Genomic DNA, 21,532 nt, shown 5'->3' on the forward strand with positions numbered 1-21,532 from the left:
AAAATTCTAATCCCCGATTACAGGCTCTCTATCTATTGTGTTATCTGCGAGTCTACTCGATTTGTCATTCAGTCCAAAACGAGATTGGCCTTACTGACCAATACTATTGTTTTTTGTTATATTAACAAAAATAAATCTGGAGCTGTGAATGGCAAATATTCAGGAGCATACTTCGACCTTTACGTAATTTATCGATTATTTTATATCAAAACTTGGACGCACAAAATTACTATTATGGCCAAAATTAAGAAGCAAACTTTGACAATAAAAATGACAGTTCTTTAGTGACGTTTGGTCGTGTGAGGTCATACTGTCCGTTTTCCTACTATGGAAATTTCATGACGTTAATTCCACTCGCGACATGTCTTGCTACACTAAATATTACAAGGACGACACTTCCGTCGTTGTATACGCGACGGAGGAAGTCGAGAACGTCACGCTGTATAATATTAGAGTGAGGGTTAATTCTATCTCGTGGACCGTATCTCACCGCTACAAAGACTTCGACGAACTGCACTCGAAGCTATGCGTGGACCACGGGGTTTCGAAAGAGCTACTGCCGCCGAAGAAGGCCATTCGGAACAAGTGTCCCAAGTTCGTCGAGCAGAGAAAGGAGCGGCTCGACGCATATTTAAAGAGCGTTTTGCTTTACCTGCAACTCACGATGCCAAGAGAGTTCGCGTTGTTCTTAGACTTTCACCATTACGACATACTCTTTTTGTTGCAAGATTTGGCATGCAAGTTTTACACCCAAGGCGATAAACTTTTGTCCAAGTGCAGTTATTACGACTTGCATCCTTTGCAGGTTGTTTATTAAAATCGCATCGATAATATTATGAAGTTTGGTAAAATAACGATTTTTATTTTACAGTTACATGCTATTAGTCAACGATTAAAACAACCGTGTACTTCTTTCGAGCTCACGGATGGAAAGTATGATTTTAGTCATGTGTTAGATTTCACGTCACGCTTGAAAAATCTGAAAATAGACGGAAGCGACGATAACGTGCGAACGAGTAACATTTGTCCTAACAAATTATCGTTTGATTTAATTCCGTTCAAATCGTTATGTGAACTATACGTATCAAACTTTCCTATGCAGTTAATCGTCAATACAGGTAATAATAACTTTACTAAACAAACTATTTATATGAGTATAAGATTGATATATATCAACACTTACTGTAACACCACAATCAAAAGTTATAATAGTAAAAATTTGATTATTAAAAATTAGGGTTTTTGATACTTATTATAAAGTATGAGTTTTTAAATGAAAGAAACAAAAATGGTCAGTAGTTTAAATAAGTCATCAGTTAATACATATAAAATGCTCAAAAATTTAATATTTTCTTTATATTAAAAGTTCCTTTATTAACTCCATAGCATTTTATATAATTACTTTTTAATTAATATATTTATAATGCATGAGAACGACGGATGATTATTGACGAGACGTTTCCTCCAAACGGCGGTGAAGTTGACGCAGGTGATGATGTCGTGGATGGTCCTTAGAGCTCTTGTGGCTGTGTGTCAGGAGGTAGCTCTTCTTGCTGCTGGTCGTTCGGGAATTCCAAGTCGTTTTTCTGCATCTGTCAGTGTGGGCGCGTCTGCTGATCACTTAGGGTGACTGCTGGTGACTCTCACTCTCCAAACCTCTGTCTCTTCCTCTCTGATCGTCTCCTGTCTTACTCTCGGACCGTTTGCTTCTCCTCATCAGAGTCCGGGCTTATATACTTTAGGGATTAAAAGCTTTCTGGCCAATAGCTGCAGTTGCTTCGTAGAACGGCGAAACCTTTACGCCTTTAGATAGCAACGTTGGATCGTAAAAAGTCTTTTGCATTTTTCGGAAACCGTCACGGATGTGGTGATTTATGATATCCATGACCGTTACGACATAAATGATTCTCTTAACGACGGAGAATAGTAACTGTGAACGTTATCTGTACGGTCCCGCAAATCCTTACGCTATTATGTATTTGTCTCCATTGTTAATGAATGATCGTTTTTGGTCAGTCATTAACGGGAATTTAGGGTTTGAGACATTGACCCTTTCAAACGTTACCCATCCGTGTGGTCGCTACAATTTCAAGCAAGTGCTGAAAAATATGATTTGTCAAATATTTTATAAAATAAATTGATATCTAAAACACTAATATAACTACTTAAATTAGCTTGTAATTCTATACAAAACTTATTTTTATAGGTATGTATTGTCATTTAAAGAAAAAAGTATTTATTTTAAGCTATAAAATAATTTATACAGCAACGTTAATAATTGTAAGAAGATGTATATTAAAATTTATGAGAAAACAATATTTTATTTCAGGAACTTTGAGGAATACTATTTTAAAAATTAGAGTTCATCACACAACAGCTGGAAAAATCAGTGATATTATATTATGTGATATTGTCCATAAAGATATTGAAGATAATGAAGACAAATTGGTAATTATTTGAATTGTTATCATACCTATGTAGTGTGTATATTTGTATTTAACGAATATTTGTTTTTTTTTTAGATATGGAAGGAGGTCACAGATGTAGATTTTAGTTGTAATATGATCGACGAAATAGATACAAGCATTAAACTGATGCCTAAACTTCAACGATTATCGCTGAACAATAACAAAATAAGTGAAATATCAAACCTTTCCAGTTTGCCTCACTTGTCTCACCTGAATCTGAGTGAAAATTTGTTTATCGTGTGTGAAGATTGGCATTCTAAAATAGGCAAAATCACTTCTATAAATCTGTCGCAGAACATGATATATTCTTTAGTCGGCTTTAGTAAACTGTATTCTTTAGAGAGCTTAGATTTGAGCTGTAACCAAATTCTCGACGTTGAAGAAGTGCAGAATATTTGCAAGTTACCGTGTTTGGAGAATCTTCGATTGACTGCCAATCCGGTCGCTTCGGTTGTCGATTATAGAGTGAAAGTAATCGAGCAATTCAATGTTAGGATGCACGATATATGCTTAGATAATGAGAAAGCGTCCGAGAAGGAGATAGACACAGCGCGAGTCCTTCAAGCGCTGCGAATTGTAAAAGAAGGCAAATTTCCAAATTTCTTTAATACCAACGGTCAAGGATTTTCTACTTTTACGGCCGAAGGAGGCTGCGGGCTTTGAAAACAAAGACTCGATTAATAACAATTTATACGATAATCCACTATGTAGATTTAGGTATTTAAAAGATGATACAAATGTGATATGTTAAATATTTTATCGTTTCTTTTACGTCGATGATTTTGTACTCGTTTAAAACGTATCTATAATGAAGGGAGCAATTTATGTACTACTTTATAATTTACTCATAACAATGAATCGTATTAAAATTATTCACCAGGTGCTCATATTACTTTTATTATAATTTTAATGATTATTTTAATTACATTCTATCAATGTAATAATTGTATTTGTTATGTAATCATTTCTTGAATCGTTCAATTTTAATTTCATTTTTTAATTAAAGATTGATAATAATATTTTTAATCAATAAATATTAATTAATATGAAGAGGAATCAATATTTATGTATAGAAAATAATTTATTATATAGCTTTGAAGTTATCGATGCTATTATGATGTATTAAATGCATATTGTTAAATTAGCTGCATTGATAAGATCTGACATCTGATTCGAATTATATTGCTTAAAATAACATGAATTGAAATCTAATGATATATGCGGATCTGAATATTAATGATTTTTTATAAATTTGGTATTATATTCAATATATTCCTCTGTACATATTTATTGTTCTATGTAACTGTAACAAGAAGAGAATATAAAATATTTTTATAATACATTTACAATGAATTTTCATGATCGATATTTATTATACAAAATTTTAATGACAATTATTAACACAAATAAAAACTATCAAAAAAATATTTTTAAATATTTATTTCTATGACAATATTAAATCGATTGTAAATATTAGTGTAATAAAATTTGTTAAAAATACGTACAAAATACCAATTGTCAACAAACATATAATATATATATAAACTCTTAGATAAAAAAAATCGATTATACAAGACTATAAATATTTACACAATATTATTGAATTAAAACAAATCACGTTTAACACATCGTTTTTTAATACATATATAATCTAGTATCACTCGTCACACAGTCATTTGTTAGTTACCATGTTTTTGGCGGTTTTGCAAAAAAAATTACGTAAATAGAAAAAGTTAGCAATAAAACAGCGGCAAGTAATTAGATTAAATACATACTGTGCTAATAATCATTAACCTTGGTCTGAAGGCACAGTTTTTTATTCAACAACTAAATATGTATTAAATAGATTAATAAAGCCACATCAACAATAAATAAATAATTAGAAACATTATTAAAACAATAAGACATTAATAGCATGATTTAGAACCATAAGTCGTATAAAATATATTATTTAAATAATGACTGTTAATACTTTAATTTGGACCGGGATCAATTTGAAAATTATATCATAATAAATTAGCATGCTGATTTAATGGAAACATTTCATAGTAAAATAATTAAATATTGCACATAATACTATGATAATCTCATTTTTATAATTTGATCATATCAAAGTTACATAAAATTTGTCAAATCAATAATACACAGAAATTACTTTAACATTTGATAATAAAAGAAATAAGAAATCTTAGATTGAACAAAATTTTTAAGGTTGTATACATATATTAATCATAAGAATTTAGATTGAGCGTACATAGAATCACTGGACTCTTGCGATATATCCGATATTGCACACACGACATGTTCTTGAGCTAACGCACCGATCTCTTTTAACCACTCGTCTAGAATCAAAGCGTTTAGTATGATCCTTCTAGGAGCCGTCGAGTGCCAGAGATTATCCTCGGACATTGAGCTCAACGATAACGTATCGGACGCTGACTGCGTTTGCGATTCTTGTGGTTGTAACGATGCATTCGGAGACGTAGTTATACCTGAAGTTGCAAATATTGATTAGAAAAAATAATAAATAATATAATTATTTAACACCGACTATTCCATCTACATTTTCGTTTATATAATCATTAAAATAAATAAATACATTGAGCATACACCATATCAAAATTATGTTAGAATTAATTGTAATAAACATTAAAACTATCACACTACAATCTTAAAAATAAAAGTTAATCTGAGGTTAATATAATTTATATTAACAATTACGTCAGGGCTAAACTCTAGAATTATTAAAAATAATTGTTTAATATATGTATGCTAAAATATAAACTATGACTATAACCGATGATAGAGAATAAAATGATTCCTTGTCACTGGTTGTTTTAGAGATAAATATTTTATAATTTAACAATTAAAAAATAACTAATTTAACCAGAAATTTTAATTAAATATATAAAAGACAATTTTAAAATATATAAATGATAAATTCAAGAACTCTTTATAGTAAATAAATATGAATATAAAGCAGAAGTGTTTTAAGGCTACATTAAAATGTGCTGAGCACAATTAATTTATGCAGTTAGTCCGTGGTTTGAGGCTTGTGGAATTAATCTATAAAAATAGTGTTTCAAGTACCTGCTTTTAAGAGTAACAATAATTTTCTGTATATATATTGTTCAATTAGATTTAAACTCGAAGAAAGTTATAGTTATTTGTATACTGCTTAATGAATTTTAAATACGTGTGAAATGTAATAATTTAAGCGTTTGTAATTTTTAAAATAATAATTAATTCAGTTCACACTTTTTGCCACTAAGATAAGATAACTTCTTTTACATGTATAATTAACTTGTGGTTTAACCCTTTCGTTGCCTACCCTTTTGGGAGTACTATCTTAATATCAATGTATTACATAACACTAAAGTTATGTTTGGGTAAATTGTTATTTTTTAACGGCCCATTTAAAATGTTTCTAAATTTTTCTTTAACCCTTTGACTGCGGCTGGTATTTTTGCACATCATTTCATACTTTGCTAATATGTGGTGGGCACCTATGCATGCCATAAATTCTTTAAATATTAAAGTTCAATAAATTAATGTGATTTTCAGCCTAAAATTATATAAAATAATCATTTTACAAGGCTCAAAGGTTCATGGCACCTTGCGATTTTATTGTAGAGATGTATGGATACCATCAGTACTGAAATAATGATGATTCTCGTCAATTTAGCAAAAACGACTTCTTTAATTTGGTAGTTTTTTTAATGTCTATCTGAGCATATTCATCGAGAGAAGTAACGACCAAAAATAGCAGTTTAATGATTGTATATTTGATTTTAAAACACTTCGCAGTAGCGATACGCAAATATTTATAAACGGTGAATTTTGTCAATTTTATTTAAAAAAAACTAAGATCAATGTGAAATTATACATATAAAACGATCTTTCCGTTGTGGCAAAAATCATGTTGTACAGTGTTATGTAAACACAATAGCATTGGAATAGAACACACATTCCGGCTGTCATAAGAATGGAAATTTATTTAAAATACATATTATTTCAACAGCTGGTTAATATAAAATTCATGCATTCATTATTAGTTATTAGTATTCTTAAAGAGAGAGAGAGATAGTACCGCGAGACATTTAAATCAACACCCGAAAAATAAATACACAGCTCCTTCGAGTGACTCAACGGCATGCCATCATGCGGGTAATTAGGTACACAGCCACATACAACATATAACACTATCAAAATTATGGGGGTATTTACCGCTCGTTATGTACTCGTAAATCGCAGCTATACCCGAAGCTGGCAAGAGAACGACAACCATAAATAACATATCTTCATATCATATTTCATATAATTAACATTAATTTAAATGACTTAAAGACTATCGCAAGTTTTACACAGATGTTTCATTATTATTTATGAGTGTAACAGGTGTGATTATCCCGTACGAGTGTAACACATTGACGATACAATGAAGCATGTTAATTATATTTTTGTTAGGCACGATTGTAACACAAAAAAGCATTTAAGAACACACAATGATGTACTAATTCAGTAATTATTATCAACAAATCGACGAGCTACTGACCTCCAGCGTTCAGCTTTTTGGCAAACATTGACTTGAAACTCGACGAAATGCTCCGCCTGTTTGGCTCGTTTCTCTTGAACGGATCGTAAATGGTCATCGGTTGGATGGAGGAGGGCTGCTGTTGATCCCAACTGCCGCTGTTATGAGCCGACGACGAGCCGTCTGATACAAATCAATGTTAAAACAATCCAAAATTTTATTGACGAGTAAATATAAGTGTATTGAAGACCTTCATTGTTTGAGTAATGCACTAACTGTGCCGAAAGCATGGCAGTCTTGCTCAGGTCCGAGCTGTTTTGGTTCTTCGAACCGGCCGATTCTATAGCATTCTTTCTTGTGTTTGCGAGACGGATTTCTCTGTCGATTAAATAAGATTGAGCTTCTTCTAAAAGCCTTAGGCACTCGGTTTCGTTTTGGACGGACTCGTCAATTTGCTGCTTTAAAGTTACTAATATCTGCAATAAAAGTGTTGAAAATAATAAAGTTTAGTTGATATGTGAGCTTAAAATATTACTCAATGTCTGTAAAGTAGTAATATTTCAACTATAACGCTATTTGAATAACATATGTTAAATATAATAGTTCACAATTTTCAAGATCACAAAAGGGACAAGTTTAGAAATGTGGTGTTGGCATTAGTGCATCCCATAAACAGTGGGATGCACTAACAATTTTATTCTTCAGCAATAATCCATCGTAAAGGCTCAGAAAAATGTATACATAAAAATCCAGTTTTTCCTTCAATAAAAATTCAATATTGTAACCCAAGTACAATGATTTTTTTTACAGACTTGCTGTTTTTAAAAATAAAATTATGGCAATTTCTAAAAGCATGATTTTCAGTGTTACGTCTTTATTCTAAATTGAATATTTATTAATAAGTACCTATAACAAATGGCTTCAAAAAGCTTATGAAATTAATTTCTCGTTAAAGAGATGATGGCAGTACTAACACGTTCATTTTATTCAATTGACAAGAGAAAGGACGAATAAAAAGTCACCAGTTAACCAATTGAGTTCTTAAATTCCCTGAATGGGAAATGATTACTACAGCACACCACAAAGTTGGTAGCCACATTATGCTGCTGATGAAATTGTTTCCATTAAAACTGTGCAGTGGAATAATATTGACTGTAAAGTAGGGTTTTCAATTATTCAAATATTGAATGAAAAACGAAAGAAGTATTTGAATAACTTCGTAATTTTAATAATAGATATTAAATGGTCAGAATAAAAATTAAAAACGGTCAGAATAAAAAATTTAACCCTTTTCACTCGTAATCGTTTTCGTACTAGGTATGTCGCCAGCTCGGGAAAAATGAAAAATGTTAAATTCTTTTTAAAAATTAAAATTATATATGTAGAGCATAAATATGAATAAACTAATACCAAAAACGAAGAAATCAGAACAAATACTTGCATTTCTCTAAATATTATTTTAATTTTTTTGTTCTCTCAAATACCATTGGTTGACAATCCATAACAATAAATTAGCACAATAGGGCCACGACCCATTTTAAAATATTTATGGGACCAAAAAATATTTTAACCATAAATAAATAAATATACATAAATAACAAAGACGTGCCGCTCAGTTTTAGATATATCTACCTGCGAACGAAGAAAGCTTACATCGCTTGCAGAAATACAAAATTGTACCTTTTTACAACAATTAAAAAATCCACAAGGTATATCTATGTTTATATAAACTGATGTTAGGTACATTTTTAAAAACTAAAATACGACCCATTGAAGGTCAAATGAAACGTTGCAGTTAATGTAATATTATTTTATATATTTCTTAATTAAAAATAGACAAAACTTTTAATGAACAGCTTTATGGTACATATTTGTTTGTGAATTTATATATTCTAGCTAATAATTGCTTAAATAGCATATTTTTATACAAAAATAAAGAAAGTGATGCACGAAAAAGGGCACTACGTTTAATAATACGTGGGATGTTGATTTATTATAAATTAAAGAAACAAATATGGAAAAATATTATTTTTAAATTTTTCGTAAATCCCCAAATTCTATTAGTATACCAACTCATCAGTGTAAAACAATTGAAAATAATCAATAGGTTGTATACAGCTTGCGGGAACTTGGGACCAAGGACATTTATCACTTGGTGGAAATATTGCTATTTATAACGTACATTGTCATTATTAGTTATTATTCTCCAATTTTCTGATGTGGTGCGATTTGTTTGAGGTACCGTTTCTTCCTCACTATTGTTTAATTAATAAAATTTCGACATTACTTTCTTTACTATCATCATTGGAAGATGAAAAATGAAACATGAAATCCTCCCCATCTAGCACTGTTATTTTTTTTAAAAATAATTTCCCAATAAAATTTAAAAAAATGAAAAAATAAGTAATTAAAACCAAATTTATTTAGACACAAATTATGGACACCCGAGACACTGTCGAAAACCCAATAGGCAAAAAAACGTCACTGACGCATGTCTACCGAAGGACGATCGCCAACCATTGCCTTCGGAAGAAATCTACGGCACATCTGCATTTAAATTTAGTCATCAAAAAATCCCCGACATATCGCGATAAATTAGCTCTCCCCGGCTTGATTCAAGTAAAAATGATATTTTTTTTGATAAGATTTGCTTCTTGAAACTCTTGTCAACAACACTGCAAAAGCGCCATTCAAAATATGCACAGGAAATACGCAAAAATCGACGTTATATTTCATTAATTGAAATGGTGCGCCTGACGCACCCTACGAGTAATATAAAGCCAAGCGCTGGTGCCTCCCACGCACCTTACGAGCAGAAAGGGTTAATGGTCAGAATAATAATTAAAAACGGCCAGAATAAAAATAATAAACGGTCAGAAACAATAATAATATATGGTCATAATAAGGTCATAGTAAAGAAACAAAATAAAGTCACTATAAAAACCAAAGATTTTACAGCACCACTTTTGGATATATTGAGAAAAAACGATACCTGTGTTGCTCAGGTATATAAATTGTTTTATTCTAAGATTTTTTGCAAATTTCATTTGAGATAGTATAAATGAATATTCAATGAATTATTTGGATATTCATATATGTAGTTGAAAATTGGGCAAATAATCCAAATATTCGATTGAGGCTTTGATTACGTGTAATTGAGGCAATAATTCTGATTGACACATATCAATTTAAAGCAACCTGCCTTTAAGCTTTAATTCCCGATTTACTTGTCTCCATTATGACAGATAATCATTGCGACAAAAATTAACGTGGTGGGAGAGAAATGCTTCTCTGATGGTTTTATGTCACAATGTCACAAGTAGATCATCCAAAACACCTGCCTATGCGTGCATACAAAAATTTAACAAAATAGAAAATAGTGTTTATTTAGTGTGGTATTAAATAAAGAAAGATAATAAAACTACACTAGTGTTTGATTTGACTTCCAATTTTCAGCCCATATTCATTGGTTACTATCCTATATAAATATTTAATAGTACCTGATAAAGTGATGTGATGGCAGGTTGTAAAACAATCCATGGCGATAGAAGGAATGACCTCAAAATCGGTAATGGATATGTAGCGAGTCTAGTGATAAGGCCGGTGAGTCGTAAATTGACATAGATATTGTTGTTCAGCATGTTGCTCAATTTATTTAAACAAGTAGATAAAAGTGGACCTAAAAAACATGACAAGTAATATAAGTGATTATACGAATGGAAGATTGAAGCAAATATATATTTACCTATGTTGACCTCGTTCAACTGGGCGGAATAACTATCGTTGCTGAGCTCATTCTTAACATTAGCATGACTCGATACATTAAAAATTTTCTCCGTTCTCCAAAATGCGTCTTCAGCAAAGTCTTTGGATTCATCTTCGTTACTAGCACTCTCATTATCTACATTATGTACATCGTCACCTCTATATTTAAAGCTTTCGTATCCGCTACTCTCTCCTATGGAATGCAAGCTATCTTCCTCCTTATTAGTGAATGCGTTTGCATTGGACACTTCAATATCCGGCACGACGCAATCGTTAGGCACTGATAACTTTGCATTGTTCGAATACTCTGTTAGATTATCTAGACTTTTTTTAGACACTATGTTGGAAAAACCATTATTATAACTATCGTAACGAGAGCTCCATTTTGAACACGATTTTTTATTTGATAATATTTTTCTTCTTGCGTCGCATAGATATGCATGATAGTTTCCATATAAAGACTCGTTGGCGTTCAACTAAAATTTATATGAATTAAATATTAATACATTTAAAATCACATCATTTAAAATGTTGCATAATCCGACCAAAATACTTTAACTCTTATTTTGATATAATACGATAGAAATGAATTTGTATTTTTTTGCTTGATTGAAGAAAAATGAATAGTTTACTCATTTTCAGTTTAACCCTTTACGTGCAAGGAGCTGATAAATCCGCTTCACATCGCATGTCCCGTAAGTGCAAGAAGCGGATATATCTCACAGTCAAGAAAAAACGCATCTCTTAAGTGGGAGGAGCAGCGTGTATATCAGAATATTATAAAGCAGGTCTTTGTCTCAAATTTAACACATATTTTTTTTATGATGTATAATGATGTTATGTTCCAATGGCTTTCTACCCTCATTTAATTACTTTTATTACAAAGAATCAGAACACATGTTATTTTTTTGTACATCACAATAGCTCTGGGGGGGGAGTGACCCAATTTTTTTTAGTCAAAGATCTGTCATTCCAATGAATTCCACGTGTGCAATATATGTTTGAATGTATATAATATACACCCATACCTTGCTATACGGCCGCTATTTATACGGCATTTTGCTATAACGGCCCTCTTCAATTAAGGCACGTTTTCGATTTACGGCCTAAAATGTTTCGCTATAACGGCAAAAAAACTTTTTTTCGATTGTAGATTTTTTTTAAAATTTTAAAAATAGATTAACCCGCTGGGCAGTATGGCCGCACGTATGCGGCGACACTCAATGGGTCCAGATAGAGTATCGCCGCGCATACGCGTCCACGACCATTTCACTCGATTTTTTTATTTTATGTTTGTAAATTCGATTTATTTATTATTTATCATGACGATACTATTTATTATCAGTAATATTTCGATAATAAAATTATAAAATTATAATAATTATTAGTATTTAGTATGTGAAAAAATCGTAAAAATTGCGAATATTACGTATGCGCTATTTTATTTATATTTTTTAGATTTTTGTAATGTCGATCAATTATTTATTAATCTCGGTAGTACATATCAATGATATTTGGATATCAATGATATCTGGATATCATTTATTTATAGTGAAAAAAAATAGTATAATAGATGTACACAATCTAAATTCATTGTTTGTGATTCTTGGAATTGATACCATCAGGATCACAGATGTTCTTTGAAGATTCCAGGCCTAAAATGGAAGTAAATATCGTATTCAAGATTTTAAAAATAATTACGGAAATAAATTTCAAAAAAATCTTATCAGTTTTGTCAACTCTGGTGTTCGTAAGTAAAAAAATTAAAAATAATAAATGTAAAAATATTATTATTTTATAATAATATTTATTTATTTACATAGTAATATCAAACATCTTCAATGAGTTTGTTTTGAGAACAAGCAACATGTGTTTCTCATTTCAATTTAGGTTTTGTGCACGTGACAAATTGCTTTTAGGCACACAAAAGAGATTCGCATTTTTGGTCAAATCCCACTCTTATCAACCCTCAACAATGCATATATATTTTTTTTAGTCTTTTCGGAGAACGCTTTGGTATCGGATCGCGACAATTAGTTCGATAATTATTTCATTTCTCTCCCGTATCGTGTAAAAATCGTAAATTTATAAGCATGTCCCGTAAAATGAGTGATCAAGAAATAGACAAAGTTTTCATCGATAGTGAAGACGAAAATGTGATGGAAGATTTAGAAGACTTGGTGCTCCATCTAAACAATTCCTCAGATGAGGAAACAGACTCCGAAGAGGAGGCTGAATCGCCACTCGCTCGACGTCCTCGAAGAGAGGAACGAAAGTGGGAAGATGGTGATTTCTCCCCTCAGATACTAGAATTCAACAATTCATCATCTGGAATTCAGTCTTTATTTCAAAGGGATACTGAAATTTACTATTTCACCCTTTTTTTCAATGTTGAAATTATGAATAATATTGTAACGGAGACAAATAAATATGCTAATCAAATAAGCATAAATATGAGTGCAAATTCTAAACTGCAAAAATGGGTAGATACAAATATTTCGGAAATGTATGTATTTTTAGCTACTATAATGTTGACTAGTTTGGTTGGCAATGATGGCTTACAAAAAATCCGTCCGCTATTAGACCCAATAAAAGCCACGTATAAAGCCGCATTTTACCCCTTCCAAAACTTATGTATTGATGAAAGTCTATTACTATGAAAGGGGCATTTGTCATTCAGAGTTTATATTCCATCAAAAAGAAACCGTTTCGGTATAAAAATTTTTGTCTTGTGCGATGCACAGACTGGCTTTGTGATTGACATAATTGTCTACACGGGAAGCCAGACGGATATTGATGTGGATAAAGCCACTGGGATTTCAGGATCGGTAGTCAAAACAATACTGGCATATTATTTGGAAAAAAGGCACCGATTATATATTGATAACTGGTACTCGAGTCCAGCATTGCACTATTTATTCTAAAATAAAACTCACGCCTGTGGCACAATTAGAGCGAATCGTAAAGATTATGCTAAATTTCCCACAGGAAAGCAGAGTCGTGGGTATGTAAAGTTTCTCCACTCTGATATTTTCTTTGGTTTATTTTCTGTTTTCTGGAAACTTATTCCAATTGTATAACATTTTTAGTTGCTCTTGTTATTCTACCTATGTAATTTTCCACATATGAGATATCGTGACTTGTAAAAGATAAACACCAAAGAAAAAAATATTACAGTACTCGTGGACCCAGAGCAAGAAAGAAGAACTAACTGATTATTTTTTATGTTTATATAATGAAACTTTACCTATATGTACACCTTTATTATTATATATAATAGATTTTTATATTTTACTCTCTTGTTTTTATATTTTTATACATTATTCACATGAAAAAACTGACAATAAAATGTTCAGAACCACTAATTTATGTTATCAATAAAACAACAATTACTCTAATATAACGTGAATAAAAAATTCATAAATTGATAAAAGTGAGACATAAGTAAAACACTTACAATAAATGTTGAGAACCAATACAATTGTAAATAAAATAATAATAAGTTGATAAAAGTGAGACATAAATAAAAAATGCTTATAATAAAATGTTGAGAACCATTGAATTTACTGTATCAATAAAGCAACATTTATTTCAATACATACGGGAATAAAATGATCATAAGTTGAAAACAATGAGACCGTAAATAAAATAATCAAAAGTTGATAAAAGTAATATGTAAATAAAAAAACAAAAAATGGTGAGAACCACTAAATTAATTTACCAATGAAGCAGCATTTACTCTAATATAAACGTAAATAAGATAATCATAATTTGATAAAATTGAGAAATAAATAAAATAATCATAAGTTGATAAATGTGAGATGTAAATAAAAAACTTACAATAAAATGTTGAGAACCACTGAATTACTTTACCAATAAAGCAACATTTACTCTAATATAAAAAAAATACTATTGTAAATATAAAATAATCATAATTTGATAAAAGTGAGAAATAAATAAAATAAACATAAGTTGATAAATGTGAGATGTAAATAAAAAACTTACAATAAAATGTTGAGAGCCACTGAATTACTTTACCAATAAAGCAACATTTACTCTTATATAAAAAAATACTATTGTAAATAAAATAATCATAAGTTGATAAAAGTGAGAAATAAATAAAAAATGCTTAAATTAAAATGTTGAGAACCACTGAATTAACATTATCAATAAAACAACATTTACTTCAATATATACGGAAATAAAATGATCATAATCATAAGTTGATAAAAGGGAGACGTAAATAAATAATCATAAGTTGATAAAAGTAAAATGTAAATAAAAAGCAATAAAATGTTGAGAACCACTGAATTTTCTTTATCAATAACTAAAAATTCACTAATATATTAAAATTTACTCTAATGTAAATAAAATAATCATAAGTTGATAAATGTGATACATAAATAATATAAATCTTATAATAAAATGTTGAGAGCCACTGAATTTGCCTTATCAATAAATATAATACAAAAAAAATATAATACAATAAATAAAAATAATAATCGATGAAAAAAATAAACAAAACGAATTTAAAAAAAAAAAAAAAAACTGAAAATTAACTCACTCCCACGATGTATATGCCGAAAAAATAACTCACTACTCAAAGGGTTAAGTTTGCATAATTTTAAAATGAAAGGTGAAGCAGCTAGCGCCAATGAGGCCGCATCTAAGGAATATCCCAACATTTTAAAGGGAATTATTGAAAGAGGTGGTCATAAACCTGAAGTGTTTAATGTAGACGAAACAGTGCTTTATTGGAAGCGAATGCCTGATCGCATGTACATTTCAAAAACCGAAAAATCTGCGTCCGGTTATAAGGTGTCTAAAGAACGATTAACTTTACTACTTGGTGCAAATGCCGCGGGTGATTTTAAGCTAAAACCACTTTTAATATATTTGTCCGAAAATTCAAGGCCTCTTAAAGGACTAAATAAAAATCAATTACCCGTCATATGGAGATCCAACAAGAAAGCTTGGATGACTAAAGGTTACTTTTAAGGATTGGTTAAAAAATCACTTTTGTACAGAAGTGAAAAAATATTTGCGAGACAATAACTTAAGGCTTTGCTAATTTTGGATAATGCACCAGGGCATCCTACTAATTTATCCGAACTATCTGAAGATGTCATGATTGAGTACCTTCCGAAAAATACAACAGCTCTGATCCAACCAATGGATCAGAGTGCAATAGCCACTTTTAAGGCATATTACCTACGCCGAACTTTCGACAACTTATAAGGGAAACCGATGGTAAATCTTCAATTAAAACGTTTTGGAAAAACTATAACATCAAGGATCCTGTTGACAGCACCAGTGAATCATGGAAGGAATTAAAATTAACAACAATGAACCATGTTTGGAAAGAATATGGCCAGAATGTGTAAAAAGTACTGATGCAGAAGTTAATTGCCTTCCTGAAATTAGACAAAACATTTTGGATCTAGCACATGATCTCGGCTTTGAAGGTTTGAACGAACGTGATGTGCTTGATCTACTTGAAGCTGATAGGGAACCCCTTTCATATGAGGAACTCATTCAGTTAATGAGCAGAAGGGTTAAGAAAATGGGACATGAGGCTTTGAAAAAAATTGTGGGGGAACGTCAGATGTACTTGTGTGACTTTCATCGATTTTATTCTAGTAGATGTGTTTCTTAACAGATGTCACTAATATTTACATTTTGTCGCAAAGAATATTCTGAAACCCGCTGTTAACACATAGAAATTACCGGATACGAGAAAGTTTATGGCCGGCATGATGGTCAAATTTGTTAATTTAAAAAACATTAATTCGTATAATGAGGGTATAACATATTTATTAGGGTCCACTACTATTTTTAAAATTCCATATATTATAAATGAAATAATTCTTAAATGACTTACTCCATAAGCGAAATTCGTTGACGGAACATTTTTATTGACAGGCGATGATCCTTGCTCTGATATCGACGTTAAACTACTCATGTTTTGATCTAAGCTGGATACAGACGTTTTTCGGCTGTTGTTGTTTCTCTTCATGTTGGACGATAGTGGACGGTAAGCGAAACATTCAGGAGAGAGCGATAAGAACATATTGGTCGCTTTGCAGTATATATCACAATCTAACGATTTATTTATATGCGAAACCATCAGATGATTGCCGTTTATCAGATACTTTAACACTAGTTCAATCATTAGATCTTCACAGTTAAGATCGATCAGTGTTTCCAAAAGCGATATTGTAACAATCGATAACTAAAATAAATGAGTTTTTAAATTAAAACAGTCTTAAAAATATTTTTATACCTCGCAAGACTTACCCTAGGGTCGGCATTCACAAATGGAACAATCGTATCTAATATATTGGCCCCGTCGTAGTTTTTGTCCAGTAAGAATTTTATCAGCGACTTGAGCAAACCGGGTTCGCTAACAGATCTCAACGCTAGTTCCAAATATGCAATCGCAGCAATTTGTTCGTCAACACCACTCTGCAAGCAATGTGGTCTCGTAGTGGTCTGGCCCCGTTTTTTCTAAGTTGTTAAAGGGGAACAGGTGGACGGTTAGTATGGAGCGCTAAAGTCTAATAAATAATCCCGAACCATTATACCGAAAGAAACACCACATAACATTAACCAGCACCAATGTGAGCAACGCGGAGACTTCCACGAACGCCGATGCTTTCCATAAACACCGACGAATGAGCTATTTTAGATTCATAAAAAATGTTAATGAAGAAGATAACTTGTTACAATAGAATGAAGGATTTTTCAAAGATACAAGTGATAATTTATCTAAAGTTTATACGATTAGTTGATTAATAATTTTAATTTAATTTAATAACGATCGAGATTATTACAATTGGGACGAAAAGGAAAGAAAGGAATAATCATACTAGAAAATGAAACTTGAGTTTTTAAATTACATCTTCCAGTGTGACTTCAGTGAAGTATAGTTTGTCTGAGGATTCAAATTGCAGTGAAAAAAGGAAGTAAGAAATTTGGGTGCAAACACTTTATAACATGTATTAAAATTATCAACAAAAACTGAAAATATTATGGTAAGAATATATTAAATGATAATAATGACATTTAGAATTGCGATTTATGTTTGCCAAATCCAGAGTATGTTACTTACTAAATTGTCAGTTAACATATTCTTGCTGTGGGTCTTCAAATATATTTTTTTATTAAATAGCATATATTATATTTACACTATGTACCCAAAAATACAGTATTATTTTAAAATAATATTACGAATAAAAACTGTGATTCAATATGGAATATACAGACAATTAAAGCATATTAGAATATTTCAATATTTACTTGTAGTAGTGCAGGACCCATCACGGGCAATAAGAAACCTTGATAGAAAAAATCTAATAATTGGCACCGGATTGACGAATGCGATACCTGTTTGACAAAAAAATAAAATTAAAACCATACACCATTTACATTATTTATAAACTCATAAATCCGTACTTGAGCGACATCATTACAGAACTCCAACGAGTTCATAAACAATCCCAGTTTGTTTATCTCGTTTACATCATCAGGGGTCAGTCTGTGCCAATCTGCTTGTGTAATAACTATGTTACGTGGTAAAAGGGAATACAATCCGCTCAATCCAGTGGCCAGCAACGGACAAACGTTGGAACGTCTACTGATGTAATCAGCGACAGCTTCGTTGCGGGCGGAGAGCGCTGCACACAAAAGCAAAGCTGCACGAGCTTGTTGTCCTAAAGATCCTTCTCGATGGACGAACGACATCAATAACATCACAGGTACGAAACTAAAAATTGGTCCGAATCAATTGAAATTCATACGATAACATACATATATCAAATGTTTCATTATTAAAACCTGATGTTATGATTGTTGTCTTGTGACGACGGATAGAAAAATAGATCGACTAATTGCGATTTTTGCATTAAAACTACGCAAAGTTGTCCGAGTAGGCAAACCAGTCGACCTAGAAGAAATGGTGTATATAAAAAACATTGTAAAATCATTTTATAATAAAAGTTTAAAGAATTTGAATCTCATTTTTCAGGATAATTACATTGGGCATTCAAGTTTTTGCCACAAAGATAAGATACTTTATTTTACATATAAAACTAGTAATCAGTGATGTCTGGGATTAAGATCAAGTGTAAATATACCTATAACTAGTTATAGAGCCTATATACATAGATAGATTAGAAGGCGGTTCTTCAGAAAGAGTACAAATATAACCTCATTCAAAATTAAAGTGTCAATAGAATATAGCAAATTAGTCATTTTTTAAATGTACTGTTTCCTTTTCAACGAGGAATGCCTTTGTGCCGGTCTTCAATAGTAATATATGCAAAATTTGATTCAGACAAATAGTGAAATATTGATATTTTAGTTTTAAAAACATATTTTGATAGTCATTGAGTGCAACAAAATATTGTTAAATTGTGATAATATAATACAATAAGTAAACAGTTGCTCGAAAATTTTCACATTAGGATATTATCAGATATTTATAAAAAAAATACTTTGCATGTGCTGAGTTAGTTTTTTTTTATCTGAAGATTGAATGAGTCCTAAGAGATTAACATACAATGCAACAAATTAGTCATCAAGAATCCAAAGTAAGAGTTCTTTAACTTTGTGATATGGAAGATCTGTAAGACAGTAAACTACACTTAACTACTATTATTGTACATATCTTGTCATGTGGAGTAAATATATATCTTATTATTATTTTTTATCAAGACTGCAGTATTAAAAATATGCTTTGATATTGAAAGCATTAGTGACTTTTCTTCATGGTCCTAGAGTGAAACTAAGCAAAATTTGGAATTAATAGAATTTAATATATAAACTATTTAATTATAAAGTTATCTTATCTTGATGGTAATAAAAAGTGTTTTTGTTAAAAAATATGAGTTTTGATTTCCATTGCAATATTACCTTCTACTTCTTCGGGTAAAAGCTCCGATTTGAAACTGCATAACAATTTTAATAACGGTCGAAGGAAGGGCTCTGCAGACAAAAGCTGTTGACCAGAGTGGGTCATAAGCAAAGAATACAATTTTAGTTGCTCAAGACGAACAGCATTGACATATCTAAAATAGGTGCAAGATTATAAACATTAATATAGGAATATAGTAAATTATCAGTATTGTGATAATCGAACCGAGATAAAAAAATAATTTTATAGATTACCTGCCAGCGCTACTCCCCCACTCAAACAACTTATCTAGTATGCTTTCACTGATCAGCCTTTCGAGGCACACGCCACCAGCACCAAAGCTCAATTTTGATATTTCATCATCTTGAGAAGATGGGCTATTTCTGATTTCTAGTAGTAGCAATGTCACCAGGTGCTCCAAATGGCTGACCACTCCCAGAACATCATCATGGCTTGGGACACCGTTATCCTAATTGGACAATAAAAACAATATATTTTAGTCCATGTATATGATTCTATATTTAATCTGCAACATTTTATTCGAGTGTCAAATGTAAAACGTATTTTATTAGCCCCAATAAATTTTGGAAGTTTATCGTGAATTGATCTTTGCATAAGTTACACTTAGAGTGTGATTATTATTTTATAATTTTCAAGAATAGTAAATAAAAATGAAATTAGTGTCTACTAAAATATCAGTAGTGTATTGTATTGTATTGTATTACACTATAATAATATTATAAGTGGCACTTGTATTATCAAAAACACAATCGATACGTTTATATTGTAATAATGCGCAATATTTTGAGTTATGATGTACCTGTGTCCTGAGTATGATGTCGTGAGCCTGTTGCCAGTGTTTGCAGAACGAGTCGAAGGCTGCAGAGGGGTCGGGCGACGGCGCCGCGGGGGCTGCGATAGCCCTGCTAGGGGCCATCGCCCGCGAGAGGCTCGCCCTCAACGGGGCGCCGCGCAGCCAGCTCATCCCCGACTGATAACGTTATCGTCAGCGCCGTCGCTGACATAAGCTCACCGCCGCCATAGACAATACGACACTAACGGCCATAAGCGAGTGAATATCGGCCATACAACAGCATAAACACTTTCACATTTTTCGTAAATACATATTTTTAAATATTACTTAATAATATATTCAGTAGTAATATTATTTAATTTAATTTTTTTATTTTTACAATGATATTTTAAATATTATTGTGCCGAGAGATTAAATTATACGGACTCATTTAGCAGCAATACAATTTTCAAATCGAATGACAAAAGGGTTTCTGACCTGCCGACGTTTTATAACTTAATAACGTAAGATTTAGTTTCCTACGTTGGTGCGTAAATTTGTATTAAGGTATGATTGTTTTAAGGTTTGTATTTGTTTATCAACCGTCGCCTATGTACGCTAATATATTTCAGAGTAGTCCAATTGACAAATTTTAGTTTATCTCACAGAATCGATAATGCTGTAAAATTAATTTTATTTTACAAAATTACCATTTTATTTATAATTTGTTTTAGATATTGCTTCAATATTTCGAGAGATAATAATTTAGAGAGTACAAAGTGAGACAACAAAACACAATCGAATAATCGCTAAAAAGGAAATGATAAAATGTTTTGCAGTCAAATATCTAAATAAACTAATATAACAGCTGAACATGCATTACTAAAGTATAAAACTTTGGTCAAGAAAATGTTCTATTCTGACAAAATTTAGTAGAAGACCAAAATAAATAAAATAATATCACAAAAACCGACATTATAGAAATAAATGTAAAATAAGCATTAAAGCTGATTATAGAATTAAAGTTTGTTCAATTAAAAGCAATAGTATTAAAGTTG

At 31.1% G+C, this 21,532-nt stretch overlaps 2 protein-coding genes across 5 annotated transcripts; one reads left to right on the top strand and one right to left on the bottom strand.

The window, feature by feature from the left end:
* The first annotated feature begins 262 nt into the window (after positions 1-262).
* LOC148236372 (nischarin-like) lies at positions 263-3,351 on the top strand. Its single transcript, XM_088183504.1, has 4 exons — positions 263-805; positions 872-1,118; positions 2,330-2,448; positions 2,523-3,351. Exons 1-4 carry the CDS (start codon positions 362-364, stop codon positions 3,129-3,131), a joined length of 1,419 nt encoding a protein of 472 aa, XP_088039630.1. The 5' UTR covers positions 263-361; the 3' UTR covers positions 3,132-3,351.
* A 544-nt stretch (positions 3,352-3,895) lies between these two features.
* On the bottom strand, positions 3,896-20,738 carry LOC148236373 (FHIP family protein AAEL005291-like). 4 transcript variants are annotated; one of them, XM_088183500.1, is made up of 14 exons: positions 20,502-20,738; positions 19,936-20,150; positions 19,681-19,835; positions 18,604-18,712; positions 18,223-18,532; positions 18,067-18,153; positions 17,065-17,232; positions 16,649-16,999; positions 10,748-11,243; positions 10,503-10,681; positions 7,253-7,478; positions 7,024-7,185; positions 6,696-6,734; positions 3,896-4,960 (listed from the first exon to the last, which is right to left on the bottom strand). In XM_088183500.1, the coding sequence occupies exons 1-14, from the start codon at positions 20,664-20,666 to the stop codon at positions 4,698-4,700; spliced, it is 2,925 nt and encodes a 974-aa protein (XP_088039626.1). In that variant the 5' UTR covers positions 20,667-20,738; the 3' UTR covers positions 3,896-4,697. The 4 variants fall into 4 exon arrangements, with proteins under 4 accessions (XP_088039626.1, XP_088039624.1, XP_088039627.1 ...); XM_088183498.1 differs by having other exon boundaries at positions 17,065-17,274; XM_088183501.1 differs by lacking the exon at positions 6,696-6,734.
* Positions 20,739-21,532: the final 794 nt, after the last annotated feature.

The sequence above is a fragment of the Plectrocnemia conspersa genome, unplaced genomic scaffold (genome assembly GCF_051122295.1).
Source record: "Plectrocnemia conspersa isolate PC_06_02 unplaced genomic scaffold, ASM5112229v1 ptg000003l, whole genome shotgun sequence".
In the NCBI taxonomy this organism is placed as follows: Eukaryota; Metazoa; Arthropoda; class Insecta; order Trichoptera; family Polycentropodidae; genus Plectrocnemia; species Plectrocnemia conspersa.